This window comes from Varanus komodoensis, unplaced genomic scaffold (genome assembly GCF_004798865.1).
Source record: "Varanus komodoensis strain SLA01 unplaced genomic scaffold, ASM479886v1 scaffold21, whole genome shotgun sequence".
In the NCBI taxonomy this organism is placed as follows: Eukaryota; Metazoa; Chordata; class Lepidosauria; order Squamata; family Varanidae; genus Varanus; species Varanus komodoensis.
In genome coordinates, this window is record NW_025335589.1 from 9,176,389 (window position 1) to 9,203,528 (window position 27,140).

General features: G+C 39.7%; 1 protein-coding gene across 4 annotated transcripts in view; it reads left to right on the forward strand.

The window, feature by feature from the left end:
* The first annotated feature begins 11,706 nt into the window (after nt 1-11,706).
* ARFIP1 (ADP ribosylation factor interacting protein 1) overlaps nt 11,707-27,140 on the forward strand; it is a 48,151-nt gene continuing 32,717 nt past the window's right edge. Inside the window, exons 1-4 of one of the 4 annotated variants that reach the window (XM_044430761.1) lie at nt 11,806-11,867; nt 17,348-17,398; nt 20,994-21,070; nt 26,975-27,076. In XM_044430761.1, the coding sequence (XP_044286696.1) occupies nt 20,996-21,070; nt 26,975-27,076 (177 nt within the window). In that variant the 5' untranslated portion in view covers nt 11,806-11,867; nt 17,348-17,398; nt 20,994-20,995. Of the gene's footprint in view, nt 11,868-17,347; nt 17,399-18,245; nt 18,266-20,993; nt 21,071-26,974; nt 27,077-27,140 lie in introns of those variants that run through there. The other 3 variants (XM_044430758.1, XM_044430759.1, XM_044430760.1) reach the window with 3 other exon arrangements.

Below are 27,140 nucleotides of genomic sequence, written 5' to 3' on the forward strand. Positions count from 1 at the left end.
TGACTTTTCATTTGCATATGGGGAGGCAAGCTGGAGGTGGTAGAAAAGATGTGTTGTATTGCTTGATAAGAAGGGAGCTGCTTCTCACCACACTTCTTGGCCACAGCCCCAAACAATGCCTCTGTGAGTTGGAACAAAGTGATGATCAGCCTTATCATGCAGCTCCAACATGGTTATTTTTCACAAACACGCCACCCTGAAAACTCATGCTGCTTTTGGTTCATTGGTAATGAGAGGACAAAATGAATGACAGCTTTGCCATAATGTGGCTGCTAAAAGCCTGACACTGGAAGAGCAGCTTACATGAGATCTGATAAAGAATCCATGTTATACCTCTTGTTTCCCAGGTACACCTTAGAAACGCTAACGTTCCAAATACTAATGTCTGCAAGGTCTTCCTTTGGGTGGACACAATAGAGATACTAGTGCTTACCAGTCCTGAAGGTTCTTTTTGCATTGTGTTGTCTTAATCCCGTTCAACCCTTTCATTTCATTCTCATGTGCCTCTAGCAAACTGCCTATGAGATCCCCCACCTGAACCCCACCCTCTCTCAAAGTAGTGTATGTAATCGGTAAGTTATAAAAGCTTCTTGTACAGAATCTACCTTTGTAGTCCGTTTGGGGGCTGCCTAAACAGTGCATGTATTTCCTGTATGTCTGAATAAACTTTAAGTGTTCTTTGGATTGTACACCTCCGGTGGACTCTCTCTGGCTTTTCCTTTAAGGCTTGTGTAATCCAAACCCAGCAAAGCACCTTCATCATGGGTAGTGAGAAGCATGGGTAGAGAGCTGCCTGACCAAAGAGGCTAAACTCTTTTAGGCAGCATGCTGAATTCGATTCCAGAGAAGACCTTGGGTGCCACACTCCAGTGTGAAGGGCTGATGAAGGAAATGGGTGAGGGAAACATGCACACGTTTTAGTTTTAACCTCCCAAAGGGTGGTTGGCTGGGGAAAAGTGTGCCGGGGAGCCATCTGGGAAACCTCAGAGGGCCAGAATGGCACCTCAGGTTAGCTGGTTTGGGGCTTGAGCCTAAAGTTCCATACCTCCGGTGCAGGTTCTGGTGAATCAGTCCAATATCTTACAGAGTACGAAGTGTCTTCTTTTCTCCCATCCTCTTGCCTCATCTGTATGACACCAAATTGTCCTAGAATAGACAACGTTATGGACAAAAACAGAAACGCAGAATAAGGAACTATTTTGTTGTTGCTACTAGAAGTCACAGAAGGTACCACTTAAGAAATATACAAAATAAGAAACCAGTGTGCAGGTCCATTTAAAGCTGATCATCATATCTGCAGAATACTAAAGCACTGGCATTGTTTTTAAGGTACAGTAGGATATTCAGGCTTGCTTTTGGTCCTTTACACTATTTGATTACTGCTTTAACAGCGTCCTCTAGTGTTTAACAGCATCCTCATGTCCTAATACAATTACTAGAAAAGGGTTCAACAGCAGAGGTGCACCTCAAGGACTGGACACTTTTCATTACTATGATTGTTTTGAAAACTGAATCTTACTCAGCAAATTGCCTCGGGAAGATATTGTCTCTGTTTTTAGATCTACCAAAAAGAGCTGTCATAAATAACATAGCCTAGAATGATTTTTTTAATGTGAGTAAATAAACCTACTTTTAAGATGTAACACTTATCTTATCCAACTCCCACATAAACTTTAAGAATACTAACTCTGCAGATCAAACTTTTAGTATGATTTTATGCAAGTTTTTGTGAAAGGAAGTCTCTCTGGGTCTTACTCTCAGGGAGATCTTCATAGGACTGTATCTATATCTATTTGGGTGTGTGTTTTGCTGACCAAAGCTGAGTTTCAAATAAGGTATTGTTATCTAAACAGTAAACATACTTAGCTTCTAGCAGTCATAAATACCAACACACCAGAAAATCTGCAGAGTACTTAAATCCATGGAAAAGCAATACATCTTGAAATAACATGTCTTCCTATCATCTTTTACATCTATCAGTGGTGCAGCCAGGCAGTTTTTAGATGCTGGAGGAGGTTGAGGATGGGGGAAGGCTTTAGCCAAATACATTTCTTCTATTATGACACAATTAACACCTCTCTTGTCTCTCCCTCCCTGGAGCTACCACTCTGAATGACATTGATCAGAGAAAGAAACAGTCTGAGCATGTCTAGTCTCACATGTGAAGCTTGTTTAAATAATGGCATCATCATGACTTCAGAAATGAAATGACATTTGCCTCTGCTGTCCTGCAGTGAAATATATTTATTTGGGTCCACTGTGTTGTAAAGGGAGAAAAATACTTTTAAACTAAGGAGGGGGAGGAAGTTTATAGTTTATTGCCCCCTGACTATAGCATGCTTTTAAAAGTTAAAAGAAAGAATGCTGCAGCAATAGGCACCAGCCCCAGTGCAGCCAGGCATGCTTTGGCTGGCCCAGGTGCTGACACCAGACATGCTTGCCACAATCCACCCCACACCGTCCTCTGCTGCTGTCAGGGCATCCATGGTGGGGGACTGTAGGGATTTGACTGCATCATTAACCTGTTTCCATGGGCTGTGTTTATGAATTCACTGAATCAAATTCAGTCCCCCGCCCCAACAATCACTCCAGCTTAAAAGGGCTTCCTAGTCAAATGACAAAATCTTCTAAACTCACATTAAGTGGGCAATTGGCAGAAAATAGCCAATTATGCATTAACAGAAACTTCTTAATGGTAGGAGTTGTTTGATACTGGAACAGGTTGCCTCATAAGGTGGTAGGTTCTCCTTCCTTGGAGGTAGTTAAGTAGAAGCTCAATGGCTATCTGTTAAACATGTAGTCCCTTGGATAGCTGAGAAATAAGCTCTTCAGTTTGTCTGTCTGCTTATGAATTCATAGGCATAAGCCTATTGGGGAAAAGATTAGCATCCATGATTCTGATTGGATTAGCACTAGCCCTCAGCAGTTGTCTTCCAAGAAAGAAAAGGATGTTAAATACTGCAATGTAGCCCTTTGACTAGGAGCTGTGTGCATATACATGTGAGTGATCATATATCCCGCTGCCTACTTTTACTGTAATCAGAGTAATTCTCCAATAGATGAAAGGCTTAATGTATGTCTTGCATCCAGAGGAAGTATGTGAGGACCTTGGAGAGACCCCAGCCAAGACAGGGTCCTTGGAGTCTCCAATGAGATACAAGTGTGTCTCCAAACACAGTAACAGAAATGGAGGCATAAGGGTCAATGCTGGCTCAAAACATTTTGCTGCTTGAAGAGCCCTTTCCCTTTCATATCCAAAATCCACTGGCAATGGCACTTGGCTCTTGTCCTCAACACTGGCAATTGGACAGCATCCTCTAGCACACAAGAAGGCAACAGGTTAGCAAAGCAGGCAAAAAAAGGCTGTATACTCCACAGGTCTTTTCTCCAAAACCTTACTGCTGCCTCCAACCTTTCCAATGAGACAGATCCGAACAAGCATAGGGAAGAACTGCCTGCATTTTTAGCATCTTCCACTATACTTGAGCAATCTGTCTCCCGTTGCTCTCTCAGGCCAGTTTCCCTGCCCTTCCCATCTGGCCCACAGCTCTCCCTCATTGCATTCATCTCCTTTCACTTGTGGAAGGCAACAGTCTGCAGAGAAGAGCATCTCTAGAGGCTTGGCACATGAGCCAGGATGTAAACTTATTCTGCCTCACATGGAGAGCTAGTGGAGGCTCTCCCCTTCAGACAACCAGCCTCCACAAGCCAAAGAAGGGAAAGGAGCAGGGCGGGAGTGATCCTTCTGCTCATGTGTTTTCCCTGCTCTGGTTCAGTATGCCTGAACAGGGACTATTATTGAACTGGCTGCTAACACAGTCTATGTCATTCACTAGATTATATATAAAACCTGTATGTTAGCAGTGTGCTGTGGCAATGCATGCAAACAATCTCACCCCTTTCTCACAGAGAACAAGATGAGACCTGCTGTGCATGTTACTGGCTCTCACCACCTACATTTTAATATCTTAGCCTAAACCTGGGTAACTCAGACTTATTGATATAGTCTTATTAAAAATGATGGTGGAAGGACAGGATTCCTTTAAATTCTGTGAATTGATGCTTAGCCTGCATGAAGTGACCCAGCTGTATAAGATCAGTCCAGTGCTTATGCAAATTTACTGAATCAACTCCAGGACTTCAGTTAAAGAATATTTATTACAAGACTTTGTCAGAGAAAGCCAAAAATTAAGACTTGATTAGCCAGTTCTCTTTTAACAGCAATTCAGAATTACATTAACAGCCCGTGTATCACAGCAACTTGCAGGCAAGTGCAAGAGGGCAGATGAGTCCTTCTGAGCCATCACAGGTACATGTGAAAAAAGATTAGAAAAATGTGCTGTTTATCTCTGGAGATTCAAGAAGGGGTTTATGGAGCAAAGGAGAGAGGACCTATGCAATCTGGTAAAGTCAATTTTCTTTAGGGTACTTGAGATTCCCCATTAACACCTGCCAACAACCCAGCAAGGTGGGACAAAAGGATTCAATGGGATCTTGTCCTGTAAGACATGAGTAAAGTATCCAAGGTGGATTTAGGGAGATGCTTTAGAGGTGACTTGCTTTCTCCTAGATAATGGCTGAATTTCTAGGCACAAATAAATACCAAAACATCTATTGCTTAAATACCTTTTTCAGCCCCTTTCAAAGGCCACAAAGATATGTTCTCTTGTGGGAACAGAAAGGGGAAAGTTGTGTTTGTTACATATGCCCATATTTTAACCTAATTAAATTTTATTTGTTTGACAGGAAAGCAAGCAGCTTTTACCCAATCTTACCTTTAAAACTTAATTTGCATTAGGAAAAGGATGAATGTATCTTTTCATGTGTGTTTTTTCCTGAAATTCACTCATTTCTCCCTAAATGCCTTATGTGAATTTATCACTATGAAGATCAGAATTAACAGGGTTATCTCAGTATATGGACAGGTGCTATAGCACTGAAGAAATACCAGAGCTCATACCAGTATCAGAAGACTGTCATAGCCAAGGTGTGTGGTGTGATGTGATTTCAGGGAAACACAGCAACCTGTGACTTAATTCACACAATGCATCTTAGTTCAGGTGCAAATAATGCAGAACTATGAATTATAATTTTTTTCACCAAACTCCCATTTTTCCATGGTTAAAACAACTCTTGTAGCATTCATCTTTTTGTTTTCTCCTTCCAATATCCAAAGAATTTTCATGGTAGTTTGTTAGTTTCAGAGCAGCTTAGAGAACATTTTGTTGTTAGAATTCAAAAAGAGTTTCTGAAGGAAACATAAGAATCCCATGCCTTTACGTAGCAACCTTTCCTGACCTGTTGTTTCAGGCTACACTTCCTAACATTCTTCCCAATGTTATTGGGCAATATTAGTTGGGACTTAACAGAAAGTGGTTCAAAACATCTGGAAAGTACCACATTGGGGAAGACAGGTATAAAGTGTGTGTATTGGCAGGTAGTGAGTAGGTGTTATTATTTTAATCTTATTCCTCTTTAAATATGGTGAATATAGGATTTCAAGCAAGCAGTTGAATTCTGAAATTCTTCAAAATAATGCTTGGCTAGATAGACTGAAGCAGCAAAGTCCCTGTAAGCTGAAGTACAGACTTCATATAGCTTTCCATGGCTTACTACAACTTTTTCTTACATTACCACACTTTTCTTCCTCTTACAAGGAACCCACGGTGGGTCACAAGGTTCTCTTCTTAGTTTATGCTCACTATAATTTCACTATTAAGTAAGTTAGGCTGAGGGTCCATGACTGACCCAAATACATCCAGTGAGCTACACAGCTGAGTGGGGTCCAGAATCCAGGTCCCAGTCCTAGTCCCACACCCTAACAGTACATTTCACTGGCTCTCTTATTTTGCATATTTCATTTGTAGTATACTTTTGGATTCATAATACTTCATTGCTATGAGATGTTTAACATAGAAACAGAGCGAGTCAGAATTATCTAATCATCTCCCGAAGATGTATATTCTTTCTAAGAGAAGCTTTTTGGAAACATTCCATATGCAGGCAAATCAAAACCAATTCAGCTTGTGTATCTACAACAATCTTTTCCCCAATTTGTGATATAAACCCTACTTCACTAAAACATTTAATTATAATCTCTGGAAATACAGCCATCCAACAGCAGTGCAACATCTCAAAAACATCAAGCTGAGTCAACCTGAACAGCTTACCACTTTCTATGAAGTTCACAAATCTCTTGAAGTACCAGTGTTTGATCCTCCACATTTCAAAGCTGTAAACCTGGAAGATGAACAAGAAGGAAAGAAAACAGGTCTGTCAGACTTTAAATTCTTTAACTCTGGATGGTTAGGGAAAGGGACCAACAAAATAATGGTTTGACACTTCTCTATTTGAAACTTTTTCCAAGCTTGCTCACCCATTGTTCAAACTCCTCCAGACATGACATAGTGTTTGCCTGGTATTCCAGAAGCAGTGACAAAACACTTAAACTGTGAATTTTTCTTTCCAGCAAAACAGTCTTTTCGGAGGCTAGACTATCAACCAGTAGAGTTATTCTTTCCTTGTTTAATTCCCCCATGGAGTATGGTTCTTCTGTAAATGCAAAAGCATTATTATTATATGCCATCAAGCAGTCCACAGTATGACTACGTGACATCTGATAAAGCACTCCCATCTCTTTCATATTGAATATAGTACTTAGTTGGTGAACCTTTTGATAAAGCAATCCAGCAATCCAGCCAGCAGTTACTGAAACAAACATCACAGTGCCCAAGCTTCCATCTAAAATTATTAGCTTTGAAGCACAGTATCTGGTCCATTCAAGCACTGTGACTTCACCAGTCCTCCTGCCTAATCACCAAAGTAGTCATTTAACTTTTTTCTTTTAGGGTTAAATAGCAAAAGTTCAAAGGTTTCCAAAACTTTAGCTTTGCTCCTCATAAAGGAAATCAAACAATTATACTTTATGCCATATTTTTCTGCAATATCTATCTAACTTCAATTTTCTAATGCAGCTATTATGGCAATTTTGTCCTTGATTGCTATATTTCTTCTCACTACAGGTGAGACGAGGAGACATTTGCCATGGTGCACTCAGAACTCCCTTGAAAGTTCAAAAGCATGTGCATTTGTTCTTGCACATTACTATCTGCAACTACCTTGATTGGATTGGCTTTCAAATCAGTATCTTGAAATTATGCTCAAATAAATAAAGGACTGTCACAGTGCTGAACTGGCAATGCCACAAAGACCTTTGTGCATGTCATAAGGGCACAGAAATACAGAAATGACTGCTAAGACCATACTGTTGAGTATTGTTCTAGAAAGTCTGCCAAGGAACATGGTAGAGTTATTTAAATGCATGATAACAGCGGCTAGAGTTTTAATTGTTTCAAAATGGAAAGCAGAAGAAAACCCAACTATTGAAGGCTGGAAAAACAACTTAACTGACTATGCAGTAATGGCAAAATTAACTAATTATGTAAACAGAAAACCAGCCAAAGGATTTAATGATAAATGGAAAGTGTACAATGCACAACTTATTTTATAATGGGGATAGTAATAGAAAATCTATATATAAATGGAGTGGAATCTTTGAAAATATGGTCAGATGTATGTTCATATTAATGCTTCATTGTTACAATAAGAATTATATACATGGAATGGAATTTTTGAAAATATTGTTAGAGATTAACTCTTGAACTCTTGCTTTGTTATAGTAAGTTCAGTTGAGATGAATAGAGTTATTAGAGTACAGTACCTGATAATTGTAGCTAAAGTTAAAACTGCCTTTAAATGGTAAGGAAAAAGGCATTCAGTTATAGAAGATTGGAAAAATAAGTTAGCGAATAAGCAGTAATGGTAGGACTAATTATGTAAAAACCAGCCAGCAAAATTAATAAGCGTAAAGGGAATGTAACTGGCTGCTCTCTCTAACAGTGATCCTATCCTACTGGACAATAATCAGAACATAAGAAAAGGCATTCTGAATCAGATCCAAGCTCCATCTTGAGCAGCGCTCTGTACACAGCATGGTAAACCAGCTACTTACAGGATTGCTCAAGCAGGACGGGTATAAGACCTCCTCCTGGCCAGCATCTCTGCAACTGGTGTATACAGGCTTGCCACTTCTGGTAAAGGAGGTAACACATAGCCAGCAAGGCTAGTAGCTACTGAGAGCCTCCTCCCCCACAAATCTGTCCAATCTCTTTTAAAGCCATCCAGACTGGCAGCCATCACCACTTTCAGGGGCACCACTTTCTGTGGTATGTTGTGTGAAGAAGTACTTCCTTTTACCTGCCCCAAATCTCCCATCAATCAGTTTCATGGAATGACTCCAGGTTTAAGTGTTATGGGAGAGGGAGAAAAAATGCATCCCTCTCTACTTTCTCCACACCATGCATCATTTTAGACATCTTTATCATGTGTCCCCTAACTCACCTTTTTTCTAAGCTGAACAGTCCCAGTTGTAGCCAGCTCTTAAGAGAGCTGCTTCAGCCCCCTGATCATTTTTGTTGTCTGATCATATACTTTTTCCAACTCAAGAATGTCCTTTTTCTGGTAAGATGATCAGAATGGAACACAATATTCCAAGTTCAGCCGCACCAAAGATTTCATAGAATCATACAGTTTGAAGGGCCCTAGTAGACCATCAAGTCCAATCGCCTGCTCAGTACAGGACTCAAGTAGCCCATCCAGAGTTCAATGTGGGATGACTTTGCTTAGCTTCTAAGATTAGGCAGGATCAGGCACTTCAGGCTAAACAGCTTATAAATTGTATAAAGAGATATTTTGGCATTCTATTTTGTATTCCGTTCCTAATTATGCTTAGCATGGAGTTTGTCATCTTCACAGCAGCTGAGCACTGGACCGACATTTTCATCGAGCTGTCCACCATTACTCCAAGATCCTTTCAAGTCACTGCTAGTTCAGAACTATTTGTGTATTCCTGAAGTTGAGATTTTTTACCCTGTCAGAAAATCTCAGAATTTCAATTCATGAGGAGGAAATAAAACTTGGGTTCGTGGGAAAATCAAGCGTTCAGACTATCTGTGGCTTTATTGTTTGGCCCAGGTTCCCGCGGTAGACTCACAATAATCTCATAACCTTGCTGCAAAGTTTCAATACAACTGCAGGGTATTTTATACCCTCCTGGTCATGTACACAGGTACAGAGCAATTGATGACAGAATGCAGACATTACAATAAGATTCTGAGGTCATCACATACAGAACAGATAAAGGAAGATCAGCCAATCATACAGTGACAATGAGATTACAATATTTCTAATTGCAGTGTATTGACACTTTAGTTGAGTAACTTGAACCTATTTCCAGGTCTGCTTAAACATGTAAATTCAAGCTACTGAGAAACTATTCATGAACTCATAAGCTCATCTAAACTCAGACCCTAAGTAATGCATCCGCACCATTCTGAATGGCCAGGGCACATGGAGCCCTCTGGGCTAGCAAAAGATACTTCCTGGTAAACTGAATTCCAACAATGATTATTTAATCATTGTGAAGGTATATAATGTATATTTGGACTAAATGGCTTGCCTACAGTAGCTTATAGCTAAAGGTGAGAGAAAGGAGTGGGGGAGGAATGCAATTTTAAACAGTGACTTAGCTTGGAAAGCTGGCCCTTTTGAGGAGGAGTACAGGATTGATTCCACAATGCAAAAGTACACAGAAGCAATGTTTTTCTGACAGGATATATCCAAATTTTCCCAACAGCCCCTATATGCATTACTTATAGTGAACTGCATTTGCCATTTTGATCCTCATTCTTCCACCTTGAAGAGATCCCTTTGGAGCTCCACTCCTAAAGCTTTTCTTTTTTTAGTAGAACACAAAGATCCTGGAATGGAGTACATTATATTTCATCTAACTTCATTAAAAACCCTAAATGATGGTCCACTTAGCTTCCCCCAAGATATAATGGAGCACACAGCTCAGATGTGGAGTCCAATCCAAAACAGGTATCACTTTAAATCAGTATCTAGTAAATTCTTACACAGGTAATCTTGAGGAGCAATACACTTCAAAAGGAGACACTTGCCTTCCAGATTGCTTTGAAAGCTTTGGGATCTTTTGCTGGGTTTAACCTGCACAACCAAAGAGCACAAGCTCTTTTTCTGCATTCATGCGTGCGTGCACAAAGTGAAAATAAAAGTTTATTCATCAGAAAACTATAGAGCAGGAACTAGCTTAAAGAATTTCCTAAGAGAGAGTGGGTGTGGTCCATTACCTGCCCTGCAGCAGTACAGCCTGAGTTCAGAGCTTGTATGTTCAGAACATGCATGTCTCTTTTAAAAATCTGATATTTATACCAATTCTCTCTGAACACATGTCTATATGAAAGATGAATTTCCCAGACCTATGCTAATTGTAGGAATTGTCCTTGACAGACTCTTGATTATCTTAACTATTGCTTCTTGGGGTGAGAGATGAGTCCTTTCCGAATTTGCTAAGTGCTATGCATGAGATAATTTAGAATTTTAGAGGACAACAGGTCCTTGCAGGGCTGTTTTGTCTAATCTCTTTAAAGAGGTAATGTCTGACCTTTTTTCCACAAGAATACTAGCATTCATCCTTCTTCTCACACTGGCTAGCCCAAGAGACTAGACACTAAGAATTCCAACTAACAGACTAGATAATAAGATACTGGAATTCAAGTCTACCCAACATGGCCCATGAATTGAAAGCCTGTTCTGGCAAGGGAGCTTGGGGTTATAGTACTAATATTGATATATACATGCCCTAGAAACTATACCTTTTTTAGTACTATCCCAGAATAGGGGCAGGCAGATTGGAACCCTAGCATGTGAGGTATGGAGGGTTAAGATCTGAATTAGGCTCCCTGTTTCTACTCTAGGGTAAAGTGCAGATCCTGCAGCCAGAGAGGATGGGAGTTGTAATTCAAAAATCTGGAAAATTCCTGAGTGGAACACAATGCCCTAAACTGGGAGTTTGTCTGGGCAACATGCGGGATATATTTTGTCCTGCCAACTGGAGTCTAGTGCAAAATGATAGCCCAGGCAGGTGAAGACATACTAAGAATTAGGAAGCAGGATGACTCTGAACTCAGTCCAGAAAGTTTCCGTTTGAGCTAGAAGCAAGCTCACAGGTGCTTCCATGCAAAAAAACACTGCTGCGTTTCTCCTATTCACACCCAAGGCCAACATTTTCTTTCAGCAGCCTAACTTCGAGGCGGAAAGCCTTAAACACCCTGCAACTCCCTGCATTCCAAGGCCACCTAGGATTTGCCGGGCTTTTTGTGGTGTAAACGTGTATAGGATTGCGTCCTCAGCCTTTTACAACAAAGCAAGGCTTCTTTTGTTGCAATCGTCTTGACACAGCAGCAGCTGTGGAAAATAAAGAGCTAGCCTGCAGCGCTCACTTCCTTCTCCTCCTCGGAACGGCGCCATATGCGGAATCAATGCAAAACGCAGGAGCCGCTCTGCTCTGAAAGCCCTACGATGCCCTGTCCTGCTTCCCCGCACCGATTGCCTCGCACACCCTACTGCAATCCGGAAATGTGAATTATTTCCCGACTTCTATGCTCGTGGTCCCTTGACAGGGAAAAGAATGCCGTAGAGCCGGATGCTGTTACCATGGCTACGGCTACGTCGCAACAGCCCATGCCACGCTCAACCTCACGCCTAGAAAGGCTTTTCTCCGTGTATTTGTGGGAGGAGGGGAGGCATATCTATAGAGTGGTAAGCGGACTCTCTACTTCCGGCCAAGTAGTTCCGGTTGGTTCTGGAGTTGTAGGGGGGAAAAGAGGAGAAAAGTATACAGGCAGAGGGACCCGGCGCTTGTGGAGCTTTCTGAAGACCTTTTTTTTTTTTTTTTTTTTTTTTTTGCGCCCTGAGGTGGAGCACCAGGAAACTGGATCGTGCTGAAGGCAAGTGAGCGGAGGTGGAGAAGATGGTGGGTGGTGTCGGTCGCTGTTGCGAGCCCGAGGAGTGTCGAGACGGCGGGGTGGGGGGGGGAGTTGGCCCCTGAGCGGCCGCCTGAGGCGCTTGGTCTCTTCGATTTTATTGGTCCTTTCCGTTTTCTCCTTTTTTCCTCTCCTTCCTCGTCCATGGTGACGGCATGTCCTCCTGCGCTGCCGCTCCCGTTCCCCGCTTGCTTCTTCCCGTTACGCAGGCGGGCCGGTGTCTTGGCCCTGTCTTCTGCTGCAGCTGCAAACTCCGAGGCCACGTATGAACGAAGGGGCGACGCTTTTCCCTCTCCTCCCCACTGCTTTCCCAGCGGAATTCCTGTTCTTTCAACGGCAGACTGCCTCTGCAAAGGGAGCAGCTCAACAGGTGCTGCTTTTCCTTGCGCGGTGACCAGATGAAGAGGACAGGGTTGCCCCACCACCTAAATGTTTGGCCATTATGGAGCGGCTAAAAGAACTAGGAGGCCTGCCAGGAAGAAAAGAGGCCATCTGGTGTACACCCGGATTTGTCGTCTTTTATCTTGAGGCAGTTGCTGTAGTTATCGGGGGAAGGAGGAAGTACTGTACTCAGCAAAGGAATCTAAATGTGCTTATTGAAAAAAACACTTTCCTTTGTTTTTTTCTCCCTTTTGCACTTTCTAAGATTACTTTATTCTTTTAGGCTGTGTGGTGTTCAAATGGGTTGAGCCAGACGTTTAAGTGCAAAGCTGATTATATTTTGCTTTTACTCAGTAATCTTTTCCTGGAGAAACACTTTTCTTCTTCCTTCATACTTCCTGAGCTGCCATTATCTGTTTTGGGTATAGCTGGATTTTTAAAATTCTGTTTGTTTTATAAAGGTGGCTTTCTTCATTCATTGGCAATGGAACTTAACAGTGCAGTGCTGGTTGTGTTTTAAAGGTTGAATAACTGTATTCAGCAGTGAACCTAAGCAGGACTAGAATTATATGTTTCAGTGGATGAAGCATATAGCCAAACTTGAGTATATGGATTGGTTATGAGTTTTGTGGTTGCTCTAAGTGTTGGAGAAAATACAGATCATGGTTTCTGCTGTGAGGTGCAAAAAGGGTGTTGTTGCCAAAGTGCAGAAAAAGCATATGGTCTTCTGCACTTTTTTAAACCCCATCTTAACACCCAGTTTGTTATATTATCAACAACAGTTTATTATCAACCTTTGTTGAGATCATGTGGTTTTCTAGATTCATACAATGATAGAATCTTTGCAAATTTCCAAGGATATGTTCCTATCCCCTACTTGAAACACATGTAGACAGCAATGAATTTTGACAAGCATATCATATTAAGGTGAAGAATTGGATTAAGTACATTAGCAGCAGGAAAAACAGCTAGTAAGCTAGTTGAACTATTAGATGAGGAGACTTCAAGAGGCTTGGGGAGGGGAATCCTCCTGTTATACCTCGCCAGGGATGAGTGATAATAGGATATTCCTCATAGCTTGCTAGTCAGCCTCCTGCTTTGCCTACCTCACATCCTCTATGATGGGGAGGACATGCCAGCCATGGCTGGAATAGCTTTACCCATGTTTTATCCTTTCCTATAAGGGATGACGGTGTGGACAAGCAACCACAGTGGCAAGTAATAAAGTAAATAGATATGACCTTCCCATTATGTTATCTATTTGCCCCTCTCAACCAGTTTGCCCACCTATGTTCTAGATTTTATTAACAAATTCAAAGCTAACAAATCATCAGGTCCAGATGGTATTCATCCTAGTGTTCATTGGCCTAGAACTGACTAATCTTCTACACAAAATGTGTAATATGTTATTTAGATCAGCAGCTATACCAGAGGACTGGAGAGTGACCAATGTAACACCAGTTATTTGTTTTAGAAAAGGAATCCATGGGTGATCTGAGCAATCACAGGATAGTTAGTTTAATGTCAGTTCCAAGTAATTTGGAAGAAAACATTATTAAAAATATTACTATCAAGCATATAGATGGTACATCCTGTTGAAAAGTTGGCTTTTGCTAAGGTATGTCCTACTTCACGAATTCTTTAGCGGTATATAAGTGTCAGTAACCATGTGAACAGGATAGTTATGGTAGACACTGAGCCTGTTTGCACATCACTGTAGTCTCTTGTGGCTTATTTTACATGTGGGAGCTACTGTATCACGCAAAGCACATGCCAGTTTTGCATGGTGCTTGCTTCTGTAGATTGTCATGTTCTGCAAACCCAGGCAGTGGGGTTTATTCAAGGGTTAAACAACTTTTAATAACCATAAAACAAGCCATTTGATGGTTGCATAATCTTTAAATAATCTCTGCTGCTGGGGTTGCATAACATAGCAAGCTATAGAAGCAAGCAGCCATGAGCACTACACAAAAATCGACACAGGACACAACACAATGGCTTTCACAGGTAAAACAGACCAATAAACTGTTGTGTCATGTAAACCAAGTCAGTGTTTACTTGAACTTTCAAAAGGTTTTTGACAAAGCCCTTAATCAAAGACTCATACTGTAATCAAATAAGAGGAAAGTGACTCTTCTTAATTAGTAAGTGGTTAAGGAACAATTGCAGGTAGAAGTTATATATGGTCAATTCTCACAGTGAAGGAATGTAAGCAGAGGGGTCCCACAAAGATATGTGCTGGAACCTGTATTTTCCTAAGTTATTTACAAATTACCTGGAATTAGGAGTGGGCATTGAGATGGCCAAGCTTGTTGGTGATACCAACATCTTTAGAGTAGTTAAAATTAAAAGGTGCTGTGAAAAGCTCAAAAAATCTTCAGACTGGGAGAATAAACATTAAAATGGTAAAAGCAAGTATAAAGCAATGCACACTGGAACAACATCAACAACAAAAGCTCACTTGTGTATATGCTGATAGGATCCAAGCTGGTTGTGGTAATTGATGAAGATTTGTGATTCTTGGGATTGTGAAGGACAGCTTGATGAAAATGTCAACTTCATGTGGCTGCTATAAAGACAAGTTCTATTTTGAACATCAATAGAAAGAAGAGGAACTGAAAATAAAACTTGTCAAATACTAGATTGGTATAGTAACAATAGTTGGGGTATTGCATATACTTCTGATTAATATACCTCAAAAATGATAATGCAAGTTGGAATAAGCACAGAGGTGAGCAACTAAAGTGATCAAGGGGTTAAAACAGTTCCCCTATAAGGAAGGGCTATAATATCTGGGACTAGAACAGCCATAGATGTTAACTGCTTAGTAAATGGTCAATATGAGGAAGTATGATAGAGGTGTACAAAGTTGCATAAGGTATTAGAAAACTGGAAAGGTAGTCGTTTGTCTCCCTCTCATTATAATAAAAGTTGAGTCAAAGCATGAAACTGAATGGGGGAAGATTCACGACAGATTAAAAAAATACTACACTCAGCACAGATTATGGAATTTGCTACCCCATGGTGCAGTGATGTATTTTATATTCCGCTTTTCTTTTTTTAAAGAACTCAGTGTGGCTTACATTATTCTCCTGCTGTTGCTCTTAATCTTATCCCAACAACAACCACTCTGTGAGGTAGGTTGAACTGAGAGTCTGTGACTGGCTCAAAGTGGGCTTCAAGGCCAAGCAGGGACTAGAACTCAGACCTCCTGAGTTCTGGTCCCACACTCTTAACCACTACACTATACTGGCTCTCTGGTTAGCAGTGGATATGGAAATGGAATATTAAAGAATTAATAATAAATTTGGTATCAACAGCAAAATTGATCAGCAACAGCAAATCAACAGCAAAGAATTAGAAGGGGAAACAGACTTCAATTAATTAAATGGTATAAAGAAGTTTGGTATATAGCATTTAATGACAAGTTGACAAGTGAGCTAAAGGTGAAAAAAGAATGGTAAAGAAGAATGATTTTAACAATATATGGGGTTTGTTTATTAAATATGTATTAATAAAAGGGAAGGGTACTAGAGCTCCAATGGATGTATTGCAATTTTGGATGGAAGCATGTATTTTGGAAAATGAAAGGAAAAGAATTGGATGGAAGCAGGTGTAAAATGAAAGGAAAAGAATTACTAGGTAGCCATGGTCCCAGTGGAGGGGTGCGCTAAGAACAACTTTTTAAAAATGTGTATATTGTGTGCTTTTTTCTTTATTATATGATTTTTTGTATTTGCATCTCTTTAAAAAAATAAATAAAGCAATGGCTACTAAACTGATGGGTTTAAAAGGGTATTAAATTCATGGAGGTTAAAACTGTTTGCGGCTATTAGTTATGATGGCCACATACGACCTCAAATATTGAAGACAATGTGCATCTGTATACCAGTTCCTGGGAAACATGACTGGGAGAATATTATTGCACTCATGTTCTTGTGGGTTTCCCACGAGCAGCTGATTGGCCATTGTGTGAACAGAATACTGGTCCACATAAGCATTTGGTCTGGTTCAGCATGCCCTTACATTCTAATAAACATTAGCAGCAAATTAAGATAATCTTACAGGATAAAAAATTTGTACCATAGGTTCATTTAAATAAGGCAGTTTTGCGAAAGATTGAAAGGGAGGAGGCTACACAGGGTACAACTAAAAAGGCACTGTTATATGTACTTACCAAGTGCTCCTCAGATAATGTTGACTTGGGCTGTTCAGGACTTGAGCAGTCATGACCAACAGTCTTCCATGAGTCTGTTTCCGCTCTTCAGGAAATGCTAGAGAGTAAAATATGCAGTATATAAATGGGGAGAAGATGTTATGTCAAGTGAATGAATGAGGTAATACTGTGGTTGCATTCTTTGACAGTAGGCTATTTACTATTGCACATTGTCTAATGCTATTATGAATAATTATAGTCTGCTTGTGGTTTAAACAATCCAGACTTCAGAAGGTGGAAAGAAATTTGACAGATCGCTGCAAATGAGTGGAGCGGGGGAAATAGTTACCTGCAGCCTATGCTAGGCACTGTAGAGGATGGGTGATTGCTGGCTTTGGCCAGCAGCCACCATCCCTGGTCAGGTCTTGCTCCAGTGTCCCCCTTTTTATGCTTAAATACTTTGTTTGTGCAAACTGGATGTTTCAGTTGTTGTATCTACAAATATCTTTGTCTGTATATAGTATGTACATATAACCAAGAACAAGCAGTTTTTTAAAAGCAGGGTGGGAGGGACTGTAGGCATCCTCTTCACAGTACCACTGGGGCACATGACTGCTTAAAACAGGTTGCAGAGTCACTCTGAAAAGCAGCTCCTGACATTTTTTTTAAAAGACTTTAAGTGGGGTGGGGGAGGCAAGCTGTGGCCCGGCCAAAACAGTTTCTGGCAAATCTGGTTATGAGGATTGGCTTTGCCAGCCATCCCCTAAGTGCTACTTTGACACTTCTGGAGTTGGTGATAATGGTAGTTGTTCACTAGTTGGTTAACTATTGCAGCAAACCTTTCCACTGTTTGTTCTGGCTCTTAAGGTTTTGGTATTACACTCAGGCTTGTTGTGTCGTTTTTTAGGCACAGTGAATAGGTTCAACACAGAAGCCACTCTGGATAGGTTCAGACAACGTAAGTTATCATGTTAGATGAATGGATTCAATGCTTGCTATTCTTGCAATGCTTGCTATTCTTAAGCTAGTTAATAACCTTCTCTAAAGTAATGGCAAAAGTAGCTCTTAAAAAACTCAATCTATTAAGATATAATGAAAAAGTGAGACAAAGTAATGTAAAGCAGAAGTAATGGGATATGCATTCTGCATCCTGTAGAATAATCTCACTAGCACAGTTCAAGGATTTAATAGAGTGCATATGTGCATGTGTAACCAGATTATCATGCTTCATAACATTGCATAGTTTTGATAAAAATGAGAATTGGAATTTTTACAGTCCAGTCACTCAATTATGGTCACAGGACCAAAAATTTATGTTTGTAAGCAATGAGGTTTTTTTCTCTTCCTGCTTCACATGGGCACAGGATCCTTTTGTACCTACTACCAAGAAAAATGGGATTATAGGGAAGGAGCATTAGGTTGGCTGTTCAAACCCTCTTATCCAACCTTTGTGGAGTGTAAGAGACTATGTTGCATATTTTCTTCACATTTACATCAGGAATAAGCCAGTTGAGCTCCTGTAACACCTTGAACCAATGAGATGTGTCTGCTGCAATGCGCATCTTGGCTGCTTGCATTATCGGCTGCTGGTGTGAAAGACATTGTGCCCCCTCCCCCACTTGTATTCTATCTATTCCTTAAACTCTGGATAATAATCCAGTGTTAACTTGGTGCCAATTTTTAAAAAGCTATTTCTATACAATTTTACTCGTGTAATGGAGTAATACCACATGCTTTCTCTGCTTAGAGGATTTAAGTTTCTGATTCTACTGATGATCATTTTGGTGGAGTCCTGATCTTGGCAAGTCAGAATGCACAGGCTCAGGTAAAACCACAATCACTGCAAAACTTACTAGTTTGCAAAGTAATTTTGCTTAATTTCCTGAATACTTGGGAGGACAGAGGTTTCTGGAAATTACTTCCACACTTGTTTGAGCATTCATACCACTTTTTCTTTTGTGGCTTGGAACATGTCACACATTTATGGGAATAGATCTTTTGTTTAATATTAGGGTATGAATGAAGATTAGTAACCATTATACATGCATTCATTCTGGTAAATTGAGTACAACAAGTACACATCTTATACAGAAAGGAGTTGTAATATATGTGGATAGCTTGTGATGACCCTGCTCCATAGTATAAGCCTCACCCTAGAATGCTAGACTTCACTGTTGACAAAGCATCTAGGATGAGGTATTGATAATCGGCTTGGGTTTCAAATATATCTTTGTCCTTAATTTACTCTTGCAGACACAAAAAATGCAAACTGAGTTTCTAATAAAATAAATTACAAAGATGGTTCTGTAGTGAATACATTCTGAATTAAGGAAATAATAATGCATAACTTTTGTGTGACACTTTCTAGTGTTCAGAGTGCTTTATGTACATTATCTAGTGATCCTTCAGGCAACGCTCGGAATTACTGATAATGTTAGAAAAATGTGGGATGCATTCTATGTGTAGGTTTTATTCAGGTCACCCAAAAGAAAATGTAGGAGTTACAGAGGTTTACAGAGAAGAGGATGTGGGTTTTATTTTATTTATTCGCATGTCTCCTATTCTGTCATATGGAAAACAGTATAAGGTTAAAGACCAAGAGCCCTGTATTTGCCTACTGGGTGGCTAGATGACACTTGAAACTATTTTTAAAAGAGGATGGCTTTATGCAGCTTTTGTACTAGTAACAACTTCTCAAAGGTGCTCTTTATCTTTGCTAATGTAAGTTAGGAAGATGTAGCCCACTGTAATGTAATCCACGAGGTTCAGTATCACCATCTTTTACATATAGCATACTAATTCTACATTCTAGATGACATGGAAGCACATGTAATTAGATTCATTACAAATAAAACATTCTAAACAAGTTAAATGGTTGTAGTGTTAATCATCTACAGAATACTCAACTTGAGAGTTAAAAGCATTTTACTTTTCTGCACCTTAATTCTGTACACTAAAGGCACAGGTCTTAGTATGTAAACCTAATGATCTTCTTGATTTCTTGCATTCATCTGTAAATGTACACTAAATACTTCAGCAATTGCAGTCTAAACTCACCCATGTTTCAGCTTGGCAAAAACAATACCTAAGGAAGAGAAATTCCAGTTACATAAGACAGACTGACATTCAGTTTTTCATGCAAAAGAGTAAGACCTAGGGATGGATCCAGATATAGTAGTACTTAGACTCATTAAATAAACACAAGTTATTTATGAATAATTTAAGTCCCATTTATTTCAGCTTGTATTTTCTAAATGTGGGTCCAACCCCTAGTGTTCAGGGAAAGGAAGGTGGGGCATAAAGGTATTAAACACATAAACTAGGCTGTATGTGTACAAGTTGCTTTTGGTTTAAATACATAGTTTTAAGGGTAAAGATAGCCTCATTGGAAGCTCAAAATTAGCAAGATTAAATAAATGAGAGTGTCATGCAACGTCATAAACATTAATATAGATAGGTATTTAAATCTTTATACAGATTTACCTGTGTAAGTATATCAATTTGTCTTCTGAATAGATGCTTGTTATATAATAAGTAGAAGCAGTTCTTACAAGACAGGGTAAGAAATCAGGATAGGAGAGTTGAGGCATGATGCTTCACTATATCCCCAACCTAAAGAGGTATGTTCATGTGGATGGTTCCAAGTAGCCTGGTTTATGAGCATTCTGGTGCTGTCCAAGGCTTCTGAATGGAAATGTTTCAGAAAAAAGATACTTTTTTCTATCATTTTTTTTTATTATTATTATTATTAAAACATTTTTATGCCGCCCCATTCGCCGAAGCCTCGGGGCGGCTTACAACAATAAATTAATATAAACATTAAAAAAAAGAAGAAGCTTCCCCTTTGTACAATTTAGTACTAAAAGGCCTTGGCCCTTGATCTGTTTCTTCTATTTCAGAAAGAGATGCATTTTGTGGACTGAGAGAAAGAGGGAAAAACATATTTTTCTGTTTCATTCCTGATATAACATGGAAAAGAGAGAGGTTTTTTTAACCTTATGGCAAACATCCTATGGACACATCCCAAACAATGCTGGTTATAAGAACTATAAATTGTTCCTATAGAAAATTGTTAGAGCCTTATAGCTTGCAGTAGTAAATAAAGGTGTTTGTAGCTTGCAGTAGTAAATAAAGGAAGAATGCATTATTTTAGACATGATTTTCACAATTAAAATGGAGTATAAATGATAAAACATGGTAAACCTGGAAAATATAAGTATGTAAAATATTATAGTAGATATTTATTTTCCCAGCTGCTACTGTAGAAGACTGTGACACAAATACATTGTGTTTGTAAGGTAGTATTATTATTATATGCCACATATTTTGAACTACAGTTTCAACTTGTACATTATATAGTTTAGTTTCTAATAGATATCGTAAGATTACTTCTTAGAACATTTAAGTATTTTATTATTTTCAGTAGTCCCTAACTAGTCTGTTGTTCACTATCTCGTGTTTCTAGTTGATGGATCATGAAGAAACATCATTAAAACCCATTATTTGGTCATTAAGAAGAATTTAATGCATGCTCAACTTATTTTTGTTTTCAGGTATGTCAGAGCACAAGAATTCCACAACTGTTGATGACCCTCGCCAGGCTCCAGAAGAAGTCCAGTCTGACTCTGAGGTGATTGGGTGATACATGTGGTTGTGGCTATTTAAAGATCAACCAATCCAGTAACAGGCTCAGACTGGAAAATCATCTTGAAGCAATTTTGTTTTAATTGTATATGATAGGAAATATATGTAAAATAAGCAATTCTTACCTGAAAGTAAATTATTTTTTACTTGGTTTTATTTTACCCCATTAAACAGAGCATGTTGTTAGAGAACAGGAACAACAAGGATTTTATTGATTACTGGAAAGTATGTTGGAGATCCTTCAATCTCATGGATTTTTTGGTTTCTGAGGACACCTAGTAGTTTTTCAGGTCAGGTCCTCATGTAGAGGTCTGGTAAAATATTGATCCATGTTTACTGTGTGTACATAGGGAATTCGATGATGCCAGTATGGATGAATGGGATGTGCTCCTCATGGCCCACTTGACTAGGCATGTGGTACGGCAAGTTTCAGAATAGTTATTCCTATTGTTCTTTGAGAGGGTTGGGCTAAAGAATGTTCCCCAGGCCAGCCAAAAGAAATGCATGAATTAGTGGTATACAGCTTGGCTAGTGGATGTCTCCCAAAATAGAGCTGTCTTGACTACCAAGTTATTTTGAGAAGATATGCTGCCTTTCTCATCCAGTATTTGAAGGACCATTATTGTTATAGAGTAGCCTTTCCTAATCAAGTGCCTTTCAGATGTGTTGAAGTACAATACTAATCTCAGTGGATGTTGGCCATACTGGCTGCATACTGGCTGACCTTTTTATTCAAACTTCATTTTAATTGCTAATATTATTTGCTTAATTCTTCGGCCAGGGCGACTTATTTTATAATGTTAATGTGTTTTATATTTTTAGTGTTTTATATTTGTTGTTTTGTAAGCCGCCCCGAGGCTTCGGAGAATGGGGCGGCATAGAAATTTTTAAATAAATAAAATATAAATAAAAGGGAAGGTAGCTTATTTGGTGCCTGAGTAATATCTTGTGAAGTGACCTGTTGAAATGAGGAAGAAACTTGCCAAATCCTGCTATTAAGATTGTCCTTGAATACTATTTAGAGGTGTCAGATGTCTCATGTCACACTTTCAGACAAATAATGAAAGATGGTGCCTTGTATGGCAGCTTCAGTGTACTGGAGAATGGTTGTTCTGTAGTATGGGGCTCTGCTGGGGATGGCCCAGAGGCATGGAAGAGTTCTCATGAGCTACTGTCCAGTTTGGGGGAATTACTGTCCAGCAAGTGGAATGCTGCTGATGTTCATATATTCTTCCAACCCTATCAATCAGGATGAAGGCAGCTTGACATAGAAAGGCATGATGTGTAACTCCATCCCATTTTGCTTGTTGTAAGTCTTGACCTCCTCAAACTTTTTCAGAGAGAGCATTCTTTTCCTTGCACTGTGCTTAACTTGTCCAGTAATGCACCTGTAGGCTTACACACTATCTCACTACCTGCACCTTAGCTCCTGCTGTCTTTCACACTGAGCCCTGCAAGGATAAGAGTCTTGGGTGATTTGTTATGTGGGCTCATGCAAGAAGAGGGGACAAAACTCACCTGCAGGTTCCAGGATTAACTACTAGGCTGAGGAATGTGGCTGCTAACATAGCAGAAGCTGCTTTGAAGATACAAACAATTCCCAGCCTGGGTGGCAGTGGTTAGAAGTCAAGTGACTCAGAGGAGGAGGTGGCAATGTACACTAAGAACCACTGGTGTTGTGCAAATAATCTAGGTGAAGTGCTTACACATCTGAACTTTGTATCAGGGACCAAGAACATTGAGGATTGTCACCTTCACAAAATTGTATCGGGGTCCTGTACCTACTAAAAGTATAAGAAAACAAATAGAGCAGGACAGAAAGAGGTTGTGTCCAGGTTGCAATTACAATGAGTAAGAAAAGAAGCTCTTTCAAGAGCCAGTGTGGTTTAGTGGTTAAGAGCATGGGACTGGGACTCAGACGATCTGGGTTCTAGTTCCCGCTTAGCCATGGAGCCAACTGGGTGACTTTGGGCCAGTCGCAGACTCTCAGCCCAACCTACCTCACAGGGTTGTTGTGGGGATAAGATGAAGGAGGAGATGTAAGCTGCCTTGAGCCCTTTGTAGGAAAAAGGCAGGATATAAATTGATAAGGAGGGAAGGAAGGAAGGAAGTTGTGGAGAAAACAGGCAGCTGGGGAAAAGCAGCAAAGGATGAAAACTTCTCCAAGAAGCCAGATCGTGAAGGTGCACAGATGGCAGGAAGCATACTTCACAAGGAATGATGGCTGCCCCAGTAAAGTCAGTCAGTTGCTACATAGTTTGGGACAGAGAGTAGACTTCAGTAGGTGCAACACAACATGTTGCTAGGTGTAGTTTGGAAACCAAATTTGTCTGCAAGAACAGGAGCTGCAATAATTTTTGGTCTCTTGCTGCATGGCTTGTTAGCAAATCTCTTTTGGGACCTGAGGAAATCACTGTTTGGGTTCAGACAACATGCTAAGCCATGGCTGATTAAGCAAACCCTAAAACAAGTCATTGCCTTTTAGAATGACTTATACGCTACAAACAAATGACCCTGCAGGAAGTTCTGCCAGGTTCAGGCAACACACTGAACTACTGTGGCTTAGCATGTCATGTGAATCAAGTCTTTGTCCCCAGTGTCATTCACTCATGCACTCTCTTTGCAGTAGCTCTTTGCCCTCAGCAGGAGTTCTTTAGCCTTGCTTTATTGCTTGCTTTAGCAGTGGGCTGTCTAAGGTTGTGGAGAGGTTTCTGGATACGGGAGACCTGCTCCTCAGCTGTAAGGCGCCAAGGAGAGGAAAACTCAGAAGTACTCATTGGTGGGAAGGAATAGAAGAGGCGAAGAGGCAAAGAGCCACATGACAGGCTGTGTGCAGTGGTGCACTGTGCAGGCGTTGGAGATGGAGTGGAACTTGATTGTACAGGTGACAGAGCCATGTGGACCTGCACTAGGATATTTTGTAGCACTGAATCTGCTGTTCACTCTGCATGATGAAAATAAAATTCACCCCAATCCACAGACGAGGGAAAAGTCTGTCCAAATTTGGCTGCTTGATGACTGAATGATTAGGTCTCTGGACAATGTAGAGGGATGAGAAGGAGAGACCTGACGGGGATGGCAACATATGACAAAGGAAAGGTGATGGTAACTGCCTACAGTGCTGTTTGTGTGACTGTCACTGGAGCCCCTTGGCTGGAGCAACACAATTTCCTGCTGTTCTTGCCAAACAGCTCTGTGGGCTTTGGAGCTTCCCCTGGGCAAGGGTGAGTTGCAAGTGAGTTCAGGAAATTTTATTACAATTTTATTTGTAAAATTTTATCCCCATAGAGTACCAACACATATCCACAGAATATGAAATTAGACATTGTTCAAGAAGTCTGTGATTCTATCAGTTGTCCTGCTAGCATAATGTTAATAGCTAAGCTAATTCATTTGCCTAGTAGCTGTATCTTGGAATAAAAAAATTCAACCTGGATACAATGTTAGAATATCTTATCCTTGAACTAATTTATGATAGGTGAGTTAGTAATTCACCAAAGTTTGCTATTGATTTTTAAAAAATAGAGTCTTGCATATTAAACTGTATTTCAGTTCTAAAGCTTCTTAATATTTTATGAATCCTTAGATAAAAGTATCCAATATGTAATACAAAAGTCCTGTTAGTAAGGATTTTTCATAGCTATACTATACTTTGTCAAAGGTGGTGTTAAGGTTCATTAAAAATAGTTTTGCAATGATTATGGAATAAGTAAGGCACTGATAAAGACAGAAATATTGTCTGCATTCAAACAGGTGCAACTATGTTTTGGCCAAAAATTTCCTGCTAAATATGGACTGCCACATGAGGGCACACTGTCACCAGTACAGTAGATTTTTTAAGCCTTAATGTTTGTATGGATATTAGCTAATTGAGCTTTATACTTCTCAGTTTTGCAGCTTGATATTTGTGTTTTTATTTATTGTTAAATATTTTATTTTTATACAACATCCTGGAAGCCACTTTTGTAGATGAAAAGTGGTCTAGACTTTTAAAAATAAAATTGTGAGTAAGTTTGCATTTTACCTGTAGGTTTAATCCCCTTCTGGGCATAGAACTAATTCAGAACATATTTGTGGTTAATGCCAACAAGACGGGACACGTTTGTATTTCTTTATGTAGCATATTCAGTTAGATCTGGTTCAAAATATTTTGTCCTTTCTGTACATCTAAGTGGAACATATACGGGAAGGAGAATCCTTTTATTAAATCCAATGGGTTTGATCCAGAGTTAAGTGTGTTTTACAGAGTTGGTGGCATATCAGTGGCAGAGTTTTGCTATGTCTGATGTAACTTACTGAAGTGGACTTTGTCAGGCCTTCTGATCCATTGCAGTCCCCCTTATGGAGGATGGGAGGGGATCCTGCTAAATGGGATGGACTGTGCAAAAGGGGTTAAGGAAGGCAAAAAAGTCACCCAAAATTAGACAAAGGCACTTGGAGGCACACCACAGAAGATGCAACAGGGACAGGAGGGCATCCCTGTCTTCAGCTTTTTGTACCTCAGCACATTCAGTCTCATCACTTCCAGCGTAGGTTGGTTTGTTTGTTTTTCCAGATCTCTTGCTGCTGCAATTGTTATCTTAATTTGCATTTAGGAGGAAAAATAAATACATTTGACCTTGTTGGTATGGAGAGGGGAGTTACAGTTGAGGCATGGAAGGTATGCAGCACTTTGAGAGAAAGTAGGCTATAAGCACTCCTTTATAGCAACCTGACTGGGGGCAAGGCCAAACTAGCAAAGATTAAAATATTTCCTTAACTATAAGTTGTAATTTAGCACATCCATACTCAGACAATTTGAAAACTGTTCTAACATTGGCAAGACAGGTTGCTACACAGAATAGATTGTGTTGAGTAGAATGGCTAAGGTTCATATCAGATGTCCATGTGAAATATTCATTACATTCTTACATTCTTCCTATTAGCACCTGTAGGCCCAATGAGACACTGTAGTCTGCAGAGGGATGACCTCTGTCTACACGGTTGCATGTCTCACCTCATTAATGAAGAACCATTTATGTTCACTTTTAAGCTACTAAAACCAGGAAGGCAGAGAGATGTGTAGTGGCCACATTGTGTATATTCATATTTTGTGAAGAGAAGACAAAAGATAGTACAGATAGTAAATATGTGATGGCTTTACATTGGCTTAAAACTGTTAGGTTTAGGCTTTTGATCCTTTGCTACAAAAACAGATGTCACAGATAAGTATGAAAGCTGAGCAGGTGTTAAGTGAAAGAAAAATGATTGGCCAATAAACTATTAATGAAGCTGTTAGATTAACATCAGAATTGCACATCTGTTTACATTAAGCAGCATCTTACTTATTACAAAATGAATAAAAACCATAGGTAAGAGAACAGCAATGGATTGCTGGTCTTAGATATACTTCTAGGGGGAAACGGGAACTATTTCTGCCTGGCACTATGACAATTTGTTCATTATCAGATGAACATATCTGCTTACAGGCATTAATAGACAAAGCTGCAGGACAGTTAACAGATGGCTTGTACATAGTACAATTCTCTTCAACCTTCAGTGAACATCATTTGGTCAAAGAAATTGCCTGCCAATCCTAAGTAAATATAACTTCTGTGCTGCTTGATAATGCTAAGTGTTGGGAAAGTTTTGTGTAGAATAGCTATGCAACAGAAGTGACTGTGTATGTTAGCTGCTAGGATGGGATAGTGTGACTTTCTGGACAAAGTATATATAATATATTACTTGGTTTCTAGAAAACAGTAATTGAACAAACTTGGTTTCATAAAATCATTGTGTTAGTATCTGAACATACTCTTTTCAGTGTTGAAATCTTTCTCCAAAACTGTCATTTCTTAAAGCTGAAGAATACTGTTTTTAAAACACTAACACATCTCTTTTCATATTATAGGAGTGTTCAATGGCTCAGGAATCTCCAAAAAATTCAGCAGCAGAGATTTCTGTAACAAGCAATGGGCAACTTGAAGACACACATGAGCACAACTTTAACACGGTATGATGTATAGACTTAAATAAATCACCTAAATTGCTTGCCAGTCATCCAGTTAGACTATTGC